Source organism: Telmatherina bonti (genome assembly GCF_933228915.1).
Source record: "Telmatherina bonti genome assembly, chromosome: 4".
Taxonomy (NCBI): Eukaryota; Metazoa; Chordata; class Actinopteri; order Atheriniformes; family Telmatherinidae; genus Telmatherina; species Telmatherina bonti.
Window position 1 is genome coordinate 39,049,744 of NC_136622.1, and position 23,653 is coordinate 39,073,396.

The 23,653-nt window shown below is 51.7% G+C and overlaps 1 protein-coding gene across 1 annotated transcript in view; it reads left to right on the forward strand.

The window, feature by feature from the left end:
* The window catches only part of cacna1fb (calcium channel, voltage-dependent, L type, alpha 1F subunit), a gene marked incomplete at its 3' end in the record, with an annotated part of 86,660 nt that overhangs the window by 61,924 nt on the left and 1,083 nt on the right, over positions 1 to 23,653 (forward strand). The window contains exons 33-46 of the mRNA XM_079238857.1: positions 3,980 to 4,045; positions 4,357 to 4,448; positions 4,561 to 4,720; positions 4,805 to 4,932; positions 8,555 to 8,651; positions 8,727 to 8,829; positions 10,423 to 10,524; positions 10,682 to 10,812; positions 16,790 to 16,915; positions 16,995 to 17,052; positions 20,174 to 20,390; positions 20,473 to 20,580; positions 23,282 to 23,418; positions 23,489 to 23,595. Of these exons, the coding sequence (XP_079094983.1) occupies positions 3,980 to 4,045; positions 4,357 to 4,448; positions 4,561 to 4,720; positions 4,805 to 4,932; positions 8,555 to 8,651; positions 8,727 to 8,829; positions 10,423 to 10,524; positions 10,682 to 10,812; positions 16,790 to 16,915; positions 16,995 to 17,052; positions 20,174 to 20,390; positions 20,473 to 20,580; positions 23,282 to 23,418; positions 23,489 to 23,595 (1,632 nt within the window). The remainder of the gene's footprint in view (positions 1 to 3,979; positions 4,046 to 4,356; positions 4,449 to 4,560; positions 4,721 to 4,804; positions 4,933 to 8,554; positions 8,652 to 8,726; positions 8,830 to 10,422; positions 10,525 to 10,681; positions 10,813 to 16,789; positions 16,916 to 16,994; positions 17,053 to 20,173; positions 20,391 to 20,472; positions 20,581 to 23,281; positions 23,419 to 23,488; positions 23,596 to 23,653) is intronic.

Sequence of the window (23,653 nt, forward strand, 5' to 3'; positions counted from 1 at the left end):
AGCCTTAAAGTGGAAATGAAACAGTCAAGCAAACTAACATTATTTACTGGACCCAGTCATCATCTTATCAATAATAATATTCCAAATGTGACAAATATTAACATATACAAGAAAAGTTTAGTTTAGTTTTATCTTTTGTTGCAAGAGCGCCGCCATCTTGCAGTACCGTCAATGGTGACGTCACGGGGTTGGTTGGTTTGGCGGTCCTGAAAAGGGTCCCGTTGTGCGCATCAAATTAATAGAGACAACAGAATAAACAATGAAGACTTGCGAACCAAAAGAGAAGAGGAGGCAGAAGGCGGGGCACTACTGTGTTGCTCCCGAGTGTAAAAATGAGTTTTACGGAGTTCGGGCTGAAGGCAAAACAGCTCATTTTTACAAACTTTCGCTAAAAAGAAGTACTGTGGTTCTGCGCTGGTTGGCAGCACTGAAGAGGAAGAAGCCTCTGATTGGCCCCGAGTCTTGTTTGGATTTGTTTAACAAGCGAATATAAATTTAACTTAAAGGGTTTTTTAATCTTTAAACTTTATTGTAATTACAAAAGTACAGTTTTTATACACTAAAAATGTTTTTACAGCATTAAACAACTTCACACATAAGACGAGCTCCTAATGTTATTGTTAGCTAACGCTAATATTTAGCTTGTCATTAGCTAGCAGCGTTAGCCGGGAGCAAAATAAATCTAGATGTTTTATTAGCTAATTGCAAAAGGAAATATTGTTTATTATTGAGATTAAACCAGCAGTGATTACTAACATTAGCTAGCTTTTCTAACAGTTAGCTGCTGTTAACCGGACGCTCCAGTGTCTCCGCTCAGACATCCTTCAGGGACAGCATGGCCACCTCCAACACCGCCACTTCCCGGCACAGTAGATCAAACGTGCGGACTTCAGTTATGCACGATTTACCACGCAAGACATGGTCTAAGTCAGCCTCTTGGCAGCAGATCGACTCCACTATTGTGGGCATCGCAGAACAGCAGCCACACCTACACCAGGTGGTCGTACCGACCCGCTCCGCCCCATAGAGAAGCACTGGCTCCTCATCTTTCTCCTCCCTCCTCATCACTGTGCAACTCACCCAGCGTATAGGCTCGAAAGCGTAGTCAATGGGATTATTATATTCACCCAGTCTTTCAGTTTGGTCCTCCATTGTACCACTCTTAATAATCGTGTTACTGCTTTAGGTAGAATGGATTCATTCAGCTCGCAGCCAAAGAACCAACGAACCCCGTGACGTCAGCATTTACGGTACGGCAAGATGACGGCGCTCTTGCTACAAAAGATAAAACTAAACTTCGGTTTTCTTGTAAATGTTAATATTTGTCACATTTGAAATATTATTATTGATAAGATGATGACTGAGTCCAGTAAATAATGTTAGTTTGTTTGACTGTTTCATTTCCACTTTAAGGAACTCCGGGCGGATCTCATCCACCCCCGGGGCCTTGCCGCCAAGGAGCTTTTTGACCACCTCAGCGACTTCAGCCCCAGAGATAGGAGAGTCCACCCCTGAGTCCACCAGCTCTGCTTCCTCATCGGAAGATGTATTGGTAGGATTGAGGAGGTCTTCGAAGTATTCCTTCCACCGACCCACAACGTCCCGAGTTGAGGTCAGCAGCTCCCCACCTCCACTGTACACAGTGTTGATGGAGCACTGCTTCCCCCTCCTGAGTCGCTGAACGGTGGACCAGAATCGCGTCGAAGCCGTCCGGAAGTCTTTCTCCATGGCCTCGCCGAACTCCTCCCATGCCCAAGTTTTTGCCTCGGCAACGGCCGAAGCCGCATGCAGCTTAGCCTGTCGGTACCCATCAGCTGCCTCCAGAGTCCCACAGGCCAAGAAGACCCAATAGGACTCCTTCTTCAGCTTGACGGCATCCCTCACTGCTGGTGTCCACCAACAAGTCCTGGGATTACCGCCACGACAGGCACCAACGACCTTACAGCCACAGCTCCGGCTGTCCGCCTCAACAATAGAGGCACGGAACACAGTCCATTCAGACTCAATGTCCCCCGCCTCACCCGGGACATGGTTGAAGCTCTGCTGAAGGTGGGAGTTGAAGCTCGCTCTGACGGGGGACTCAGCCAGACGTTCCCAGCAGACCCTCACAACACGTTTGGGCCTGCCAGATCTGACCGGCTTCCTCCCCCACCATCTGAGCCAACTCACCACCAGGTGGTGATCAGTTGAAGCTCCGCCCCCCTCTTCACCCGAGTATCCAAGGCATGTGGCCGCAGGTCCGACGATACGACTACAAAATCCATCATAGAACTGCGGCCCAGGGAATCCTGATGCCAGGTGTACATATGGACACTCTTATGCTGGAACATGGTGTTCGTTATGGACAATCCATGACGAGCACAGAAGTCCAATAACAAAACACCATTTGGGTTCAGAGGGGGGGGACCATGCCTCCCAATCACTCCCCCCCAGGTCTCACTGTCATTTCCCACGTGAGCATTGAAGTCCTCCAGCAGAACAATGGAGTCCCCAGAAGGAGCACCCTCCAGCACTCCCTCCAAGGACTCCAGAAAGGGTGGGTACTCTGAACTGCTGTTCGGTGCATAAGCACAGACAACAGTCAGGACCCGTCCCCCCACCCGGAGGCGGAGGGAAACTACCCTTTCATCCACCGGGGTAAACCCCAACGTGCAGGCACCAAGCTGGGGGCTGATGAGAATGCCCACACCTGCTCGGCGCCTCCCACCATGAGCAACTCCAGAGTGGAAGAAGGTCCAGCCCCTCTCGAGGGTACTGGTTCCAGAGCCCAAGCCATGCGTCGAGGTGAGTCCAACTATATCTAGCCGGAACCGCTCAACCTTGCGCACCAGCTCAGGCTCCTTCCCCACCAGAGAGGTGACGTTCCACGTCCCTCTAGCCAGCTTCTGCAGCCGGGGATCGGACCGCCAGGGTCCCCGCCCCCAGCTCACACTGCACCCGACCCCTACGGCTCCTCCCGCAGATGGTGAGCCCACGGGAGGTGGGGCCCATGTAACCCTTTCGGCCTGAGCCCGACCGGGCTCCACGGGCTCCACGCTCGCTCTCGTACCCCACCTCCAGGTCCGGGTAAGGGAGCATTTATTCCCATGGTCGTTGTCATCATAGGGGTCGATGAGCCGTGCTCACATCTGGAGCCTGGAGACTTGAGCTCCCAAAACTACCGACCAGGTTTGGAACCTGGAGACTTGGCCACCAGTTCTGGAACCTCAGAGTGTTGATGGACTCTCAGCAGACTTTCAGCACTGAACTTTGGATCTGGACCAGAGTGGTGGTCAGAGTTTAGAGATGTTGGAACCACTGGAGCCTGCTGGTCAGCACAGGCTCTCAGCATGAGTCCAGTAAACCCATCTGGTTCGGCGAGCAGAGATGGAAGAAGGAAACAACCAGTCGTTAGCATGAGCAACAGATGCACACTGTCTTTCCTCGGTTTTCCGGATTCCTCCGTTCTGCCCGTGCAGTAAACCGAGAACTCCTGGGTTAGATGAGGTGGTCCAGGATCGTTGGGGTCAGCCATGTCTCGGTTAGGCAGTCCCTACTGGAACTTCATCCTCACCTCAGGTCTTCCAGCTTGTTTTCCCGAGACTGGGCGTTGGCCACAGGCACTGGTCCGGCTCAGCATCCCGACTTCTCCTCTGCTTTTGGGAGTTGGGGCGTTCTCCATTGCTGTTGTAGCATGAGCTCCGCAGGATTTTGCTGAGTCAGATAGTCAGAAATCCGTGTTCCTGAGTACTCTGCCTGGTTACAAGTTCAGTTGTAAAAGTTTGACTGGTTTTTATACTCACCAACGATTTTCATCAAACACTTTACAGTTAATTCAGATCTTTCATTTTGGTTTTTAAAGATATAAATGACTTATTATGAATTATATTAAAATATTGTATTACAGTATTTTCCAGCGTCTCAGCTGCCAGAATATTACGGTCTTTTTAACGTCTATTTAAATCAGAATTCAGCTGCTCAGCTGCTCCTCTGTCTGCAGGCACTGCCGTATGTTGCGCTGCTCATCGCCATGATTTTCTTCATCTACGCCGTCATCGGCATGCAGGTGAGTTCACTGACCACATACAAAATCTGGTTTTACAGGTTGTGCAAATGTTCGCAACATGAATCAGGTTTCATTCTGCTTATATCTGTGATGGAAAGATGTTTTCTGACAGCCCTGATGTTACCCACAATGCACCTGGAGAGCCACGCAGCCAACTTAGGGGATGGACACCATCAGGGCTCCTGTTTCGGACCCTTTTTGTTGATCATTCATGATGCAGCAGTTGTTTTATCTTTCAGACTATTTTCATTTTATTTTCCTGGATTTATTTTTCATAAGTTTGATTTTTTTTTTTTTGGTTTCCCCGTCAGACGTTTGGGAAGATCGCGATGCAGGACTACACCCAGATCAACAGAAACAACAACTTCCAGACTTTTCCTCAGGCGGTCCTCCTCCTCTTCAGGTAAAGTCCTCGTCCTCCTGCACACATCTTCACTCTTCCCCTCCTTCTGTCGGCTGTGGTTATCATACATGCATGTGCGCGTATATGTGTGTGTGTGTGTGTGTGTGTGTAGGTGTGCCACGGGTGAGGCATGGCAGGAAATCATGTTGGCCAGTCTTCCAGGTAAACGCTGCGACCCGGAGTCGGACTACGAACCAGGAGAGGAGTTTACCTGCGGCAGCAACTTCGCCATCGTTTACTTCATCAGCTTCTTCATGCTGTGTGCTTTCCTGGTCAGAATGCACACACGTGCACACACATGAGCATGTGCACACAAAAGTCGTCGTCAGACCTGATCCTGGTGTTCCCTCCTTTAGATCATCAACCTGTTCGTGGCAGTCATCATGGACAACTTCGACTACCTGACACGTGATTGGTCTATTCTGGGCCCGCACCATCTGGATGAGTTCAAGCGGATCTGGTCTGAGTACGATCCAGAGGCCAAGTATGTTTGTCAGGAGTTTAGACTGGTTTCCCGTAGTGGTCCAGTTGCACTGTTAGCTTAGCCTAGCATGTCAGGTGCTTTTGCCAGGTTTAGGTGTAGCTACCAGATCCGCTCGGGCTGCGCCTGCCGATGACGTCAAACTATCTTGTGCTGCATAAGAGTGCAATAAGATCCTGGCTGTCACACTGTTATTTGTAATTGTGTAAAACTTCAATACCTTCCGAATGGCTGCCTTTCTGCTCTCAGGGGTTTTAGAGGTGATGGTTACGCTGCGGTAAGTCCCGTTGGATCAGTAACGATTCTATGTAAATGCAGACCTGGTACCTACACCAGATCTACTAAAGGGTTGTAGGGTTGTGTGTACTAAAACGTGTGCAAACTCACTGCACACGCAAACTGATTTACTAACTGCTGCACTGAGCGTTGTATCAGAACATATGGTGTTTCTAGCATTTTGGAGCAGTTGGAGGAACTCAGAATAGAGGAGAGGAGTCCCTCATATCTGCACATCCAAAATGTGACATCATTGCCTGTTCGCATCATTTTACCGACAGCATTAACTTTTTCTTCAATTTTCTTCACACAGCGTTTATTCATGTCAGATTTCTCTCATGTAGGTCATGTTTTCCCTCCAAACTCGCCATGTTGCAAAACCCATTAAATGGTCTGCAACATGTTTGCACTTGACTCCATTTACATATCACTCTTAGTAATGAATGAATGAATGAATGAATGAACTTGATTCATCTCACAGAGGAGAAATTCTCTTCCAGTACAACCCATCCAAGATAAGACAAAAACATACATATACATGAACAGGATCAGAGGACTGAGGCAGCAGCCACTCAGCGGCGCATCTTTCTTGCAGATTAGAAAGGAAAACATGAGGTAAACATGTGGTAGAGGACAAAAAGGAAGTTTCAACAAAAAACCCCCGTAGTACAGAAAAGATCCAAAGATTCAACTGATGCAAAATACTTTTATGTAAGTGTACATTCAAATGAACCAAAATACTGATGCTCTCTCTGCCCTTGGTGCTTGATAAGGTAGGAGTAAAAATACAATAAATAACATAGAGTAAGATAAGAAAATTAAAAAATAAAAGCAAAAGTCTTATGTGCAAGGCTGTTGCTGTAGTCCAGTGTTGGGGCAGCAGATCAGGGTGGATGTGGCGGGGACTAGTTGGAGGTAAGGCTTTAGCAGGGTTAGGGTACAGGGCTGGGGGTCCCAGGGTGGAGGTAGTGGATTGGGTTCAGCATCTTGAGCGCCTGCTAGATGAAGCTGTTTGATAGCCATGTAGAGCAGGCGGGGAGGCTTTGGAATCTTCTCCCTGAAGGCAAGAGGCTGAACTAGGCATATGAGGGGTGGGAGTCATCAGCAGCGATGCTGGTGGCTCTTCGGATGAGGTGAGTGTGGTAGATGTCCATAAGAGAGAGCAAAGGGGTTCTGATAAGCTGGCTGGCTGCATTGACTATGCGTTGCAGTGCCTCTTCCATACCACATAGTGATGGCGCCAGTAAGGACGCTCTCAGTGGTGCCCCGGTAGAACGAGCACATGATGGCAGGTGGGACCTGTGCCCTCCTCAGTTTGTGGAGAAAGTAGAGGCATTTCTGAGCTTTCTTGGCAAGCTGCGCTGTAGTTGTTGTCCAGGAGAGGTCCTCAGAGATGTGCACCACCAGAAACTCAATAACCCCCGGCTGCAGCCTGGAGAATGGGGCAGGGCTGGATATTGGGCGGGGTTGGACGTCCAGTGGGCGTGGTTGGATGTCAATGGGCGCGGTTAGGGTTATAGTTAGGGTAAATCAAAATGTTGAGGGCGAGTAAGACAGCTCCAATCAAAATGTTGGACGTCCAACCCTGCCTAATATCCAGCCCCTCCTCATTCTCCAGGTGCAGCCGAGGCCCTCTCCACTGCAGCACCGTTGATGGCCAGTGGGGGGGTGCTGTGGAGGATTTCTCCTAACGTCAACAACAATCTCTTTGGTCTTGTCCATACTGAGAAAGAGATTGTCATCTTTGCACCACTGGACCAGAAGGCTCACCTCACTCCTCATTGTTGTTGGTGATGAGGCCCACCACTGTCGTGTCATCCACAAACTCGACGATGTGGTTGGTGTTGTAGTCGCACACAGTCGTGAGTCAGCAGGGTGAGGAGCAGTGGGCTGAGCACACACCCTTGTGGGGCTCCTGTGCTCAGCATGATGATCATGGAGGTATTGCCACCAGCCCGTACGTTTTGTGGCCTCTTCGATACGAAGTCTAGCAACCAGTTACACAGAGAGGTCTTGAGTCTCACTTGTCTCATTTAGTGTGTTAGCTGCTGTGGGATAACAGTGTTAAATGCCAAACTAAAATATTCCAGGTTTATGGAAAGGATTTTCAGAGCAGCTGAGATGGCATCCTCAGTGAACCAGTTGGTCCTGTATGCAAACTGAAATGGGTCATGGGAAGGGCGGAGGATGGATCAACTGCAGAACCAGCCAATCGAAGCAGTTCATCATGGGGGATGTTAGCGCTACGGGCCGGTAGTCATTGTAGTTAGATGGGTAGGAATTCTTGGGAACCGGTATAATTGTGATGGCCTTGAAACACTTGGAAACAACTGCTTGGCTCAGAGAGATGTTGAAGATGTCTGTTAGGACATCATAGAGCTCATTGGCACGGTCCTTTAAGGTATGTTGTCCGGTCCAGCTGCCTTGCGTGGAGTGATCCTGGAGAGGGTCTTCTTCACACTGACTGGAGAGAGACACACAGACTGCTCATCCAGAGAAGTTGATGTCTTTTATGCTGGTGTGTTGCCAAGTGTCTCAGAGCGACCAAAGAAGTCATTGAGGCTGTTTAGCAGTGTGATGCTACTCTCGCAGGTTTATGGAAGGGATTTATAATCAATGAGGGTTTGGATGCCCCTCCACCGACTCTGTACATCTTTGGTGTTGGTGAAATGACCAGATATTTTCTTGCTGTGTTGTTGTTTTATTCCCTGATTCCATGGGACACATTGGCTCTGGCCGTTGCTCACACTGCAGTGTCTCCATTCCTGCAGGCTGCATCCCGGACCTTTGGGAGCTTACAGACCTTCCTGTCAGCCATGGTTTCTGGTTACCGCGGATGATGATGGTTTTGCTTTGAGTAACATCATCAAAACACTTTGTGATGCATGCAATGATAAGCACGTATTCAGTCACAACATGAGGAATACATTAGGTGGGGGTTGGGAGGAGAGGGTCTCCCAGCACACCAGGTGCAGACAGCCAGTCCACCGTTACCTGGAAGGGGGTCACCAGGTAGGGGTCCAAAGACAGCGGTGAGTCAATGGGAAGTGTATCTGCAATTGGGAGCGTGAGTCTGTGTGTAAAAAAGTGTGTAAATCACCCGCAAACTGTGGTTCAGTTCTCGACGCACACACAGATTACTGCTTCCACACTGGGCTCTTGGTAGATCTGCTCCTTAAGGTTTAAAGACAAGATCTGAATCCTGGTCTGAACTATCTGGAACTGAATCCTGGTCTAGTCTGGATCTCAGCCCCTTGTCCCAAATGGCTCTCTCTGATTGGAGGACTAAGCTGGCATGATTTCCTGGATGAAAGTGGGCAGAGCCTAACTGAAACCTTTGTGTTTTCAGAGGTCGGATCAAACACCTGGACGTGGTGGCTCTGCTCCGGAGGATCCAGCCTCCTCTGGGATTTGGGAAGCTGTGTCCACACAGAGTGGCCTGTAAGGTATGAGTCCACCTGTCAGTACAGAAAGTCACTGCTAGCACCTGCCTCACTCTTCCTCCTCACCCTGTTCCTTAGCGTCTGGTAGCCATGAACATGCCTCTGAACGCTGATGGGATGGTCACCTTCAACGCCACCCTGTTCGCCCTGGTTCGTACTGCACTCAAGATCAAGACTGAAGGTACGTGATTGGTCTGCAGGAATCCAAGTCTGCTCTGATTGGTCGCCCACACACCATTTAACATGTGATGGGACACAGAGTCAGTAAAACTCACAAGGACTTTTTCATACAGTTACAGGTACGGTGTTCAATTCTGGAGACATCTAGTGGCTTAAACTGTAAACTGCAATTAATCCATCTTCCTCTAAACCCGCTGGTCCCAGACTGGGAGGCTGGGACACTCCCAGACTGGGAGGCTGGGACACTCCCAGACTGGGAGGCTGGGACACTCCCAGACTGGGAGGCTGGGACACTTCCAGACTGGGAGGCTGGGACACTCCCAGTCTGGGAGGCTGGGACACTCCCAGACTGGGAGGCTGGGACACTTCCAGTCTGGGAGGCTGGGACACTTCCAGACTGGGAGGCTGGGACACTCCCAGACTGGGAGGCTGGGACACTCCCAGTCTGGGAGGCTGGGACACTTCCAGACTGGGAGGCTGGGACACTTCCAGACTGGGAGGCTGGGACACTCCCAGTCTGGGAGGCTGGGACACTTCCAGACTGGGAGGCTGGGACACTCCCAGACTGGGAGGCTGGGACACTCCCAGTCTGGGAGGCTGGGACACTTCCAGACTGGGAGGCTGGGACACTTCCAGACTGGGAGGCTGGGACACTTCCAGTCTGGGAGGCTGGGACACTTCCAGACTGGGAGGCTGGGACACTTCCAGTCTGGGAGGCTGGGACACTTCCAGACTGGGAGGCTGGGACACTTCCAGACTGGGAGGCTGGGACACTTCCAGTCTGGGAGGCTGGGACACTTCCAGACTGGGAGGCTGGGACACTTCCAGTCTGGGAGGCTGGGACACTTCCAGTCTGGGAGGCTGGGACACTTCCAGACTGGGAGGCTGGGACACTTCCAGACTGGGAGGCTGGGACACTCCCAGACTGGGAGGCTGGGACACTCCCAGTCTGGGAGGCTGGGACACTCCCAGACTGGGAGGCTGGGACACTTCCAGACTGGGAGGCTGGGACACTTCCAGACTGGGAGGCTGGGACACTTCCAGACTGGGAGGCTGGGACACTTCCAGACTGGGAGGCTGGGACACTCCCAGACTGGGAGGCTGGGACACTCCCAGTCTGGGAGGCTGGGACACTTCCAGACTGGGAGGCTGGGACACTTCCAGACTGGGAGGCTGGGACACTTCCAGACTGGGAGGCTGGGACACTCCCAGACTGGGAGGCTGGGACACTTCCAGACTGGGAGGCTGGGACACTTCCAGACTGGGAGGCTGGGACACTCCCAGACTGGGAGGCTGGGACACTCCCAGACTGGGAGGCTGGGACACTTCCAGTCTGGGAGGCTGGGACACTTCCAGTCTGGGAGGCTGGGACACTTCCAGTCTGGGAGGCTGGGACACTCCCAGTCTGGGAGGCTGGGACACTTCCAGTAGAAAATCTCATAATCTGTAATGGTTTTATTGTGGTTTTTGGGGGACACTTTTGTCCTCCAGGGGAAGGAGAGTAAATACCAGGTGTGTGGGAATGGTGGACATCGCAGCATTTCACCGAGGTTCCTGCGAGATGAATGTGGTCTCACCTGCATGATGTCACCAGGTAACCCTGACCAGGAGAACGAGGAGCTGAGGGTGATCATCAAGAAGATCTGGAAGAGAATGAAGCCCAAGCTGCTGGATGAAGTCATACCACCACATGAAGGTACCAATCCTACAGCTGGTTTTAGTTCTGGTTCTGGTGTGGGTATTAGGTTTGGTTCTGGTCCTGATCTTGCTTCGGATTCAGGTCCTGGTTCCAGTTCTGGTCCTGGTCCTGGTTCCGGTCGGCGCAGACTAAATCCTCATCTCTCTTCCTGCAGAGGAGGAAGTCACAGTTGGAAAGTTTTACGCAACATTCCTGATCCAGGATTACTTCCGGAAGTTCAGGAAGCGGAAGGAGAAGGGAGACCTGACCGGGGAGTCCGACACCACCAACCCGTCTGCCGTCCAGGTAGACCCGCCTGGTTCTGTCTGACCCGCCTGGTTCTGTCTGACCCGCCCGGTTCTGTCTGACCCGCCCGGTTCTGTCTGACCCGCCTGGTTCTGTCTGACCCGCCCGGTTCTGTCTGACCCGCCCGGTTCTGTCTGACCCGCCTGGGTCTTTCTAACCCGCCTGGTTCTGTCTGACCCGCCCGGTTCTGTCTGACCCGCCTGGTTCTGTCTGACCCGCCCGGTTCTGTCTGACCCGCCTGGGTCTTTCTAACCCGCCTGGTTCTGTCTGACCCGCCCGGTTCTGTCTGACCCGCCCGGTTCTGTCTGACCCACCTGGTTCTGTTTGTTCTGTCTGACCCGCCTGGTTCTGTCTGACCCACCTGGTTCTGTTTGTTCTGTCTGACCCACCTGGTTCTGTCTGACCCGCCTGGTTCTGTCTGACCCACCTGGTTCTGTTTGTTCTGTCTGACCCACCTGGTTCTGTCTGACCCGCCTGGGTCTTTCTAACCCGCCTGGTTCTGTCTGACCCACCTGGTTCTGTCTGACCCGCCCGGTTCTGTCTGACCCACCTGGTTCTGTCTGACCCGCCTGGTTCTGTCTGACCCACCTGGTTCTGTTTGTTCTGTCTGACCCACCTGGGTCTGTCTGACCCGCCCGGTTCTGTCTGACCCACCTGGTTCTGTTTGTTCTGTCTGACCCACCTGGTTCTGTCTGACCCACCTGGGTCTTTCTGACCCGCCTGGTTCTGTCTGACCCGCCTGGTTCTGTCTGACCCACCTGGTTCTGTTTGTTCTGTCTGACCCACCTGGTTCTGTCTGACCCGCCTGGTTCTGTCTGACCCACCTGGTTCTGTTTGTTCTGTCTGACCAACCTGGTTCTGTCTGACCCGCCTGGTTCTGTCTGACCCACCTGGTTCTGTCTGACCCGCCTGGTTCTGTCTGACCCACCTGGTTCTGTTTGTTCTGTCTGACCCACCTGGTTCTGTCTGACCCGCCTGGTTCTGTCTGACCCACCTGGTTCTGTTTGTTCTGTCTGACCCACCTGGTTCTGTCTGACCCGCCTGGTTCTGTCTGACCCACCTGGTTCTGTTTGTTCTGTCTGACCCACCTGGGTCTGTCTGACCCGCCCGGTTCTGTCTGACCCGCCTGGTTCTGTCTGACCCACCTGGTTCTGTTTGTTCTGTCTGACCCACCTGGTTCTGTCTGACCCGCCTGGTTCTGTCTGACCCACCTGGTTCTGTTTGTTCTGTCTGACCCACCTGGTTCTGTCTGACCCGCCTGGGTCTGTCTGACCCACCTGGTTCTGTTTGTTCTGTCTGACCCACCTGGTTCTGTCTGACCCACCTGGTTCTGTCTGACCCGCCTGGTTCTGTTTGTTCTGTCTGACCCACCTGGTTCTGTCTGACCCACCTGGTTCTGTCTGACCCGCCTGGTTCTGTTTGTTCTGTCTGACCCACCTGGTTCTGTCTGACCCGCCTGGTTCTGTCTGACCCACCTGGTTCTGTTTGTTCTGTCTGACCCACCTGGGTCTGTCTGACCCGCCCGGTTCTGTCTGACCCGCCTGGTTCTGTCTGACCCACCTGGTTCTGTTTGTTCTGTCTGACCCACCTGGTTCTGTCTGACCCGCCTGGTTCTGTCTGACCCACCTGGTTCTGTTTGTTCTGTCTGACCCACCTGGTTCTGTCTGACCCGCCTGGTTCTGTCTGACCCACCTGGTTCTGTCTGACCCGCCTGGTTCTGTCTGACCCACCTGGTTCTGTTTGTTCTGTCTGACCCACCTGGGTCTGTCTGACCCGCCCGGTTCTGTCTGACCCACCTGGTTCTGTTTGTTCTGTCTGACCCACCTGGTTCTGTCTGACCCGCCTGGTTCTGTTTGTTCTGTCTGACCCACCTGGTTCTGTCTGACCCGCCTGGTTCTGTCTGACCCACCTGGTTCTGTCTGACCCACCTGGTTCTGTCTGACCCGCCTGGTTCTGTCTGACCCACCTGGTTCTGTTTGTTCTGTCTGACCCACCTGGTTTTGTCTGACCCACCTGGTTCTGTCTGACCCGCCTGGTTCTGTTTGTTCTGTCTGACCCGCCTGGTTCTGTCTGACCCGCCTGGTTCTGTTTGTTCTGTCTGACCCGCCTGGTTCTGTCTGACCCACCTGGTTCTGTCTGACCCGCCTGGTTCTGTCTGACCCGCCTGGTTCTGTTTGTTCTGTCTGACCCGCCTGGTTCTGTCTGACCCACCTGGTTCTGTCTGACCCACCTGGTTCTGTTTGTTCTGTCTGCCCCACATGGTTCTGTCTGACCCGCCTGGTTCTGTCTGACCCACCTGGTTCTGTTTGTTCTGTCTGACCCACCTGGTTCTGTCTGACCCACCTGGTTCTGTCTGACCCGCCTGGTTCTGTTTGTTCTGTCTGACCCACCTGGTTCTGTTTGTTCTGTCTGACCCACCTGGTTCTGTCTGACCCGCCTGGTTCTGTCTGACCCACCTGGTTCTGTTTGTTCTGTCTGACCCACCTGGGTCTGTCTGACCCGCCTGGTTCTGTCTGACCCGCCTGGTTCTGTTTGTTCTGTCTGACCCACCTGGTTCTGTCTGACCCGCCTGGTTCTGTTTGTTCTGTCTGACCCACCTGGTTCTGTCTGACCCACCTGGTTCTGTCTGACCCGCCTGGTTCTGTCTGACCCACCTGGATCTGTTTGTTCTGTCTGACCCACCTGGTTCTGTCTGACCCGCCTGGTTCTGTCTGACCCGCCTGGTTCTGTCTGACCCACCTGGTTCTGTTTGTTCTGTCTGACCCACCTGGGTCTTTCTGACCCGCCTGGTTCTGTCTGACCCGCCTGGTTCTGTCTGACCCACCTGGTTCTGTTTGTTCTGTCTGACCCACCTGGTTCTGTCTGACCCGCCTGGTTCTGTCTGACCCACCTGGTTCTGTTTGTTCTGTCTGACCCACCTGGTTCTGTCTGACCCACCTGGTTCTGTTTGTTCTGTCTGACCCACCTGGGTCTGTCTGACCCGCCCGGTTCTGTTTGACCCACCTGGTTCTGTTTGTTCTGTCTGACCCACCTGGTTCTGTCTGACCCGCCTGGTTCTGTTTGTTCTGTCTGACCCACCTGGTTCTGTCTGACCCGCCTGGTTCTGTCTGACCCACCTGGTTCTGTTTGTTCTGTCTGACCCACCTGGTTCTGTCTGACCCGCCTGGTTCTGTCTGACCCGCCTGGTTCTGTCTGACCCACCTGGTTCTGTTTGTTCTGTCTGACCCACCTGGTTCTGTCTGACCCACCTGGTTCTTTCTGACCCGCCTGGTTCTGTCTGACCCGCCTGGTTCTGTCTGACCCGCCTGGTTCTGTCTGACCCACCTGGTTCTGTTTGTTCTGTCTGACCCACCTGGTTCTGTCTGACCCGCCTGGTTCTGTCTGACCCGCCTGGTTCTGTTTGTTCTGTCTGACCCGCCTGGTTCTGTCTGACCCGCCTGGTTCTGTTTGTTCTGTCTGACCCACCTGGTTCTGTCTGACCCACCTGGTTCTGTCTGACCCGCCTGGTTCTGTTTGTTCTGTCTGACCCGCCTGGTTCTGTCTGACCCACCTGGTTCTGTCTGACCCGCCTGGTTCTGTCTGACCCACCTGGTTCTGTTTGTTCTGTCTGACCCACATGGTTCTGTCTGACCCGCCTGGTTCTGTCTGACCCACCTGGTTCTGTCTGACCCGCCTGGTTCTGTCTGACCCACCTGGTTCTGTTTGTTCTGTCTGACCCGCCTGGTTCTGTCTGACCCACCTGGTTCTGTTTGTTCTGTCTGACCCACCTGGTTCTGTCTGACCCGCCTGGTTCTGTCTGACCCACCTGGTTCTGTCTGACCCGCCTGGTTCTGTTTGTTCTGTCTGACCCGCCTGGTTCTGTCTGACCCGCCTGGTTCTGTCTGACCCACCTGGTTCTGTTTGTTCTGTCTGACCCACCTGGTTCTGTCTGACCCGCCTGGTTCTGTCTGACCCACCTGGTTCTGTTTGTTCTGTCTGACCCACCTGGTTCTGTCTGACCAACCTGGTTCTGTCTGACCCACCTGGTTCTGTTTGTTCTGTCTGACCCACCTGGTTCTGTCTGACCCACCTGGTTCTGTCTGACCCGCCTGGTTCTGTCTGACCCACCTGGTTCTGTTTGTTCTGTCTGACCCGCCTGGTTCTGTCTGACCCACCTGGTTCTGTTTGTTCTGTCTGACCCACCTGGTTCTGTCTGACCCACCTGGTTCTGTTTGTTCTGTCTGACCCGCCTGGTTCTGTCTGACCCACCTGGTTCTGTCTGACCCGCCTGGTTCTGTTTGTTCTGTCTGACCCGCCTGGTTCTGTCTGACCCGCCTGGTTCTGTTTGTTCTGTCTGACCCGCCTGGTTCTGTCTGACCCACCTGGTTCTGTCTGACCCACCTGGTTCTGTTTGTTCTGTCTGACCCACCTGGTTCTGTCTGACCCGCCTGGTTCTGTCTGACCCACCTGGTTCTGTTTGTTCTGTCTGACCCACCTGGTTCTGTCTGACCCGCCTGGTTCTGTCTGACCCACCTGGTTCTGTTTGTTCTGTCTGACCCACCTGGTTCTGTCTGACCCACCTGGTTCTGTTTGTTCTGTCTGACCCACCTGGTTCTGTCTGACCCACCTGGTTCTGTCTGACCAACCTGGTTCTGTCTGACCCACCTGGTTCTGTTTGTTCTGTCTGACCCACCTGGTTCTGTCTGACCCGCCTGGTTCTGTCTGACCCACCTGGTTCTGTTTGTTCTGTCTGACCCACCTGGTTCTGTCTGACCCACCTGGTTCTGTTTGTTCTGTCTGACCCACCTGGTTCTGTCTGACCCACCTGGTTCTGTTTGTTCTGTCTGACCCACCTGGTTCTGTCTGACCCGCCTGGTTCTGTCTGACCCACCTGGTTCTGTTTGTTCTGTCTGACCCACCTGGTTCTGTCTGACCCACCTGGTTCTGTCTGGCCCGCCCGGTTCTGTCTGACCCACCTGGTTCTGTCTGACCCACCTGGTTCTGTTTGTTCTGTCTGACCCACCTGGTTCTGTCTGACCCGCCTGGTTCTGTCTGACCCGCCTGGTTCTGTCTGACCCGCCTGGTTCTGTTTGTTCTGTCTGACCCGCCTGGTTCTGTCTGACCCACCTGGTTCTGTTTGTTCTGTCTGACCCGCCTGGTTCTGTCTGACCCGCCTGGTTCTGTCTGACCCACCTGGTTCTGTTTGTTCTGTCTGACCCACCTGGTTCTGTCTGACCCACCTGGTTCCGTCTGACCCACCTGGGTCTGTCTGACCCGCCTGGTTCTGTCTGACCCGCCTGGTTCTGTCTGACCCACCTGGTTCTGTTTGTTCTTTCTGACCCACCTGGTTCTGTCTGACCCACCTGGTTCTGTCTGGCCCGCCCGGTTCTGTCTGACCCACCTGGTTCTGTTTGTTCTGTCTGACCCACCTGGTTCTGTCTGACCCGCCTGGTTCTGTTTGTTCTGTCTGACCCACCTGGTTCTGTCTGACCCGCCTGGTTCTGTTTGTTCTGTCTGACCCACCTGGTTCTGTCTGACCCACCTGGTTCTGTCTGACCCGCCTGGTTCTGTTTGTTCTGTCTGACCCACCTGGTTCTGTCTGACCCACCTGGTTCTGTTTGTTCTGTCTGACCCACCTGGTTCTGTCTGACCCGCCTGGTTCTGTCTGACCCACCTCGTTCTGTTTGTTCTGTCTGACCCACCTGGTTCTGTCTGACCCGCCTGGTTCTGTTTGTTCTGTCTGACCCGCCTGGTTCTGTCTGACCCGCCTGGTTCTGTCTGACCCACCTGGTTCTGTCTGACCCGCCTGGTTCTGTTTGTTCTGTCTGACCCACCTGGTTCTGTCTGACCCGCCTGGTTCTGTCTGACCCACCTCGTTCTGTTTGTTCTGTCTGACCCACCTGGTTCTGTCTGACCCGCCTGGTTCTGTCTGACCCGCCTGGTTCTGGATCGGTGTGAATCTGAAGATGCCTTCAGGAACTGGTCTTTCTGTCTTCAGCTCTGTAAAGCAGGTCTGAAGACTCTGCAGGATCTGGGTCCTGAGATGCGTCTGGCTCTGAATGAAGACCTGGAGGAAGAGGAGGAAGGCATGATGGAGGATGAGGAGGATCACGCTGCGTACACGGTCTCCTTTGTGTTTTACATCACAGTTTATATTACGTGAAAGCTTGAACCAGTTGAAACCAGATCTTGTGTTTCTGCAGAATGAGAGCGGGTTTGGAGCAGAGAAAGAACGAAGAGGCTCCTTACTGACCCCTACTGGTAACCAGCAGCATTACAGCCACACATTCTCTGTTTAGCCTCTCTGAGGCCTCGTCCACACATCACACGTATCTCACAAAACCAAGATATTTTTCTCCAATTTGGCCTGTCATCCAGACAAAACGCAGATTTATACAAACATAAACAATTCTTTAAAAAACCTGTGACCAACGTGAAGATTTGCAAATAGCATGACATTGCATGTGCGACCTTTGTTTCCAACGGCATGGACGTCCTCAGAACTATGTTGGTGTTATCTGTTGTCCAGGCAGTTTGTGTGTGTTTTAACACTGCCATCAGTACCGCTCCACGTAGCCGACCGAAGGCAAAGGACCAGATGAAGGACGGTTATTTTCCACCACCAGATCACGTTGGAGGCGTGTTTAGAAAAAAGAGGTCGTGTGGACTCATGTTTTTTTACTGGCCGCAGGAGGAATACATTCAGTTTTACAGAAACCCGGCTATAGGTACAGGTACATCTCAGAAAACTAGAATCAAAAAAGGATATTTTAAACGTCAGGTTTCTGAACAGTATGTTCATCTCCATGCCTCAGTACCTGGTTGGTCCTCCTGCATGAACGCGGCGTGGCAACGGAAGCCACCAGCGTGTGGCGCTGCTCAGGTGGAATGGAAGACCAGGTTGCTTAGATAGCAGCCTTCAGGTCATCTACATGGTCGGGTCTGGTGTCTCTCATCTTCCTCCTGACAACACAGATCCTCTGCGGGGTTCAGATCAGGTGGTCTGTTGGCCGATCCAGCACAGTAACACCGTGGTTCTGGGCCTCTCCACTCTTCCTCCAGACTCTGGGACCTTGGTTTCCACATGAAATACAGAATCTGCTTCCATCTGAGATCCAGTCCTGTTCCTCCGTAGCCCAGGTGAGACGGTTCTGTCGGTGCCTCTGGTCCAGGAGAGGCTCGACACGAGGAATGGGACGTCTGTAGTCCATGTCTAGGATCCGGAGCGGCTCTTGATGAGTCCAGCTTCAGTCCACTCCTTGTGAAGCTCTCAGATTCCTGACGATCCTCTCCAGGCGGTTCTGCCTTCTGCTGGTGCAGCTTTTCCTTCCACTCAGCTTCCCATTAACATGCTTGGATCCAGCTCTCTGTGGACAAGCAGCTTCTTTAGAAACGACCTTTCTGGCTTTCCCTCCTAGTGGAGGGTCAACGATGGTCTTCTGGACGTCTGTCAGGTCAGCAGTCGTCTCCATGACTGTGTCTCCACATGACCCAGACTGAGACCATTTAAAGGTTTAGGATACATCTGCAGGTAGTTTGAGTTAATTAGTTGATCAGGGTGTGACACCATGACTTTCTAAGATTAAAGTTTTTCACTATATTCTACTTTTCTGAGAGATTTTGGGTTTTCATATCTATAAGCTGCAATTATCAACATTTCAAGAAATAAATGTCTGAAATGTTTTACTCTATGTGTAATGAATCTATATAGGATCTGGGTTTTACATTCTGAAATGAGGGATGAAAAATGTTGAACTTTTTCACAATATTCTAATTTTCTGAGATGTACCTGTAGACAAAGGAACAAATAACTGACAATTTATTAAGATAACCAGTTAAAACTGGATCTTGAGGCTGTTTCTCACAATAACAGATAGAAAACAGGGTTTTAGCCGTGAACCAGGACATGAGAGATCCATGTGGACCCTCAGATGATCCATGTACTGTTGGCTGAAGCCTCATCAGAAATGGTCTCCATGGAAACTTGGCTGTGTGATGGAGGGAAGGATCCTCCCCTGAGGTTCCGCCTTATGCTAAATGAGATCCCAGAACCTAGACCATCTCTCAGTCTGATGAAGGGACAGATCTTTTCCAGAACCTTGACCTCAGTGGGTCTGATGGACAGATCCTCCCCAGAACCTGGACCTTAACATGACTGAAGCAGGGAGGGATCATCTAGAGCAGCCTTTCTCAAAGTGGGGTCCGATGGTCTGTCCAGGGGTCACTGAACAACCTGTTTATTTGAATTAGCTGCTTGAAACCGAGGTCAGACTCCAAAAATGTCTTATATCTAGGACAGGGCCGCTCTAAAGCAAACTAAACCAAAACATCTGATACAGCAGGAAAGGAGCAACCACTTGATGCAAATCTGTGAAGCTCAGCTAACGTTGAGGGTTTGATGTTAGCTACCTCGTTAGTGTCAGCGCCAAGTTCTGAACCTCGTCATAAACATGAAAAATCCAACAACAAAGTGAAGAAAGAAATGGGAAGCGAACACACAAAACTCCTTTTACACACTGAAGTTGGCTGGTCGTCATGTGGAAAGTTTCCCACCCATCTGACCTGCGAGAGACAAAATAAAAGCCTCACGCCTGAGGATGGAATTGTGGTTTGACCATCTGGATCATGGACAAGCCAACAACTTTCCGATACTTGCTGATTTTCTCCTCACTGCTGGAGAGAATGCGGAAGATGGCACTGCTGCATCCTTCAAGCGACATCTGCAAGATCTCCACTCTCAGCTGGGAATACATTTCCCAGAACTGGAAGCAAGCTTTGAGTAGATCAGATACCCATTCAGGGATAAATGGCTCTTTTTAATAAAGCTTCTCACCGAGAGAGGCAGACAACCTTGTAGATATTGCATCAGAGCTCACTGACACTGCTCTGAAACTGTTGATGCCGTTTCCATCCACCTACTACCATGAAGCCGGATTTTCAACAGCTGTTGGCCTGAAAACAAAGCGGTGTAACCAGATTAGTGGGGACTATGATATGAGACTGAAACTCTCAGATTTGGAGCCAGATATTGCTTCACTATGGCACAGAAAAGACAGCACCATTCTTCCCATTAAACTGGCAAAAGAAGACGAGTTGGTACAGACTGAAAGATCGGACGAGCTGCATTGTCTGCTGTAAAACTGTGAACTGTTTATGTTGGCGTACTGTTCTAAGGGCCGTGTTCCTTGAACTGAAAAAGTTTGAGAAACCCTGATCGAGAGAAAAAGCAAAACATCCAATGAGGAACTTTGGAAGGTCTTTCAAGGATCCTGGCGAACTGTTCCTGGAAACCACTGAAAGACATGGTCTCAGAGTGTTCAGGATTAGGGATGATGCTGGTCAGACCAGTAAAGGTTCAGGTCTGATGTTTCTCTACCTGCAGGTCCAGGTGGGGGGCTGGCTGACAGCGTCTCTAACGGAGGTCTAATCCATCGGGTTGGCTCATTTACCAAGATGGCAAACGGTAACGAACATGATGAACACGTTCGCAGCGGAGACAGTTTTAGATCATCTGTCAGTCATCATCAGCGCCACCCATCTGCAAGGAACGGCCTGCTGGAGCATGCTCAGAAGAGGCCGTCATACTACAAACATGGAAGGTGAGTCATGCAGCTCCTCTGACATCCAGTAGGCGCTGCTGTTGACAAACCTCCACAGTCACAATCTTCTGTTGGTCTGCAGGAAGGACTCAAGGGACAGATCCTGGAGGAACGGAGACATGGACACATATGGAGAGCAGGGTTACTACAGCAGGGAGGAAGATGATGAAAGCATCACCTCCAGAGACAGGTAGGCTGAGACAAGTATACTAACAGACGGGTGGGTTAACAGACATACTAACAGACGGGTGGGTTAACAGACATACTGACAGACGGGTGGGTTAACAGACATACTGACAGACGGGTGGGTTAACAGACATACTGACAGACGGGTGGGTTAACAGACATACTAACAGACGGGTGGGTTAACAGACATACTGACAGACGAGTGGGTTAACAGACATACTGACAGACGGGTGGGTTAACAGACATACTAACAGACGGGTGGGTTAACAGACATACTGACAGACGGGTGGGTTAACAGACATACTAACAGACGGGTGTGTTAACAGACATACTAACAGACGGGTGGGTTAACAGACATACTGACAGACGGGTGGGTTAACAGACATACTGACAGACGAGTGGGTTAACAGACATACTGACAGACGGGTGGGTTAACAGACATACTAACAGACGGGTGGGTTAACAGACATACTGACAGACGGGTGGGTTAAAAGACATACTGACAGACGAGTGGGTTAACAGACATACTAACAGACGGGTGTGTTAACAGACATACTAACAGACGGGTGGGTTAACAGACATACTAACAGACGGGTGGGTTAACAGACATACTGACAGACGGGTGGGTTAACAGACATACTGACAGACGAGTGGGTTAACAGACATACTGACAGACGGGTGGGTTAACAGACATACTAACAGACGGGTGGGTTAACAGACATACTGACAGACGGGTGTGTTAACAGACATACTAACAGACGGGTGTGTTAACAGACATACTAACAGATGGGTGGGTTAACAGACATACTGACAGACGGGTGGGTTAACAGACATACTGACAGACGGGTGGGTTAACAGACATACTGACAGACGGGTGGGTTAACAGACATACTGACAGACGGGTGGGTTAACAGACATACTGACAGACGGGTGTGTTAACAGACATACTAACAGACGGGTGGGTTAACAGACATACTAACAGACGGGTGGGTTAACAGACATACTAACAGACGGGTGTGTTAACAGACATACTAACAGACGGGTGTGTTAACAGACATACTAACAGACGGGTGGGTTAACAGACATACTGACAGACGGGTGTGTTAACAGACATACTGACAGACGGGTGGGTTAACAGACATACTGACAGACGGGTGGGTTAACAGACATACTGACAGACGGGTGGGTTAACAGACATACTGACAGACGGGTGTGGTAACAGACATACTAACAGACGGGTGGGTTAACAGACATACTGACAGACGGGTGGGTTAACAGACATACTGACAGACGGGTGTGTTAACAGACATACTAACAGACGGGTGTGTTAACAGACATACTAACAGACGGGTGTGTTAACAGACATACTGACAGACGGGTGGGTTAACAGACATACTAACAGACGGGTGGGTTAACAGACATACTGACAGACGGGTGTGTTAACAGACATACTGACAGACGGGTGGGTTAACAGACATACTGACAGACGGGTGGGTTAACAGACATACCGACAGACGGGTGGGTTAACAGACATACCGACAGACGGGTGGGTTAACAGACATACTGACAGACGGGTGGGTTAACAGACATACTAACAGACGGGTGGGTTAACAGACATACTGACAGACGGGTGGGTTAACAGACATACTGACAGACGAGTGGGTTAACAGACATACTAACAGACGGGTGTGTTAACAGACATACTGACAGACGGGTGGGTTAACAGACATACTAACAGACGGGTGGGTTAACAGACATACTGACAGACGGGTGTGTTAACAGACATACTGACAGACGGGTGGGTTAACAGACATACTGACAGACGGGTGGGTTAACAGACATACCGACAGACGGGTGGGTTAACAGACATACCGACAGACGGGTGGGTTAACAGACATACCGACAGACGGGTGGGTTAACAGACATACTGACAGACGGGTGGGTTAACAGACATACTGACAGACGGGTGGGTTAACAGACATACTGACAGACGAGTGGGTTAACAGACATACTGACAGACGAGTGGGTTAACAGACATACTGACAGACGGGTGGGTTAACAGACATACTGACAGACGGGTGGGTTAACAGACATACCGACAGACGGGTGGGTTAACAGACATACCGACAGACGGGTGGGTTAACAGACATACTGACAGACGGGTGGGTTAACAGACATACTAACAGACGGGTGGGTTAACAGACATACCGACAGACGGGTGGGTTAACAGACATACCGACAGACGGGTGGGTTAACAGACATACTAACAGACGGGTGGGTTAACAGACATACTGACAGACGGGTGGGTTAACAGACATACTAACAGACGGGTGGGTTAACAGACATACTGACAGACGGGTGGGTTAACAGACATACCGACAGACGGGTGGGTTAACAGACATACTGACAGACGGGTGGGTTAACAGACATACTGACAGACGGGTGGGTTAACAGACATACTGACAGACGGGTGGGTTAACAGACATACCGACAGACGGGTGGGTTAACAGACATACCGACAGACGGGTGTGTTAACAGACATACTGACAGACGGGTGGGTTAACAGACATACTGACAGACGGGTGGGTTAACAGACATACTAACAGACGGGTGGGTCTGTTAACTCACCCGTCTGTTAGTATGTCTCCCCCAGGGGATTGGGGGTGTGGCCGTTCCGTGTAACTGAGCGTATTGTGTGTTGGCAGACATTATCCTGACGAGCCTTCTCTGTACAGAGACCACTACAATGGCCACGGCATCTATAGCAACAGTAGCTATGGTAACGGGTACAGTGAGGGCAGGAGGACGACTCGACGCCGCCTGCTTCCTGCTACGCCTACCGGTGAGATGCGCTCTGACACTGCAGCTGGCTGGTTACATCATCAGACTCGTGAACCTGTGTCCTCCGTCAGGTCGGAAGCCGTCCTTCAACATCCAGTGTCTGAGGCGTCAGGGCAGCAGTGACGACCTTCCCATCCCGGGAACGTACCACCCAACGTCGCCGCCACGCCGTGCCCAGGTACACCACACACATATTTCTCTCACACACATACATATGGACCCCCTCAGGAAAACCT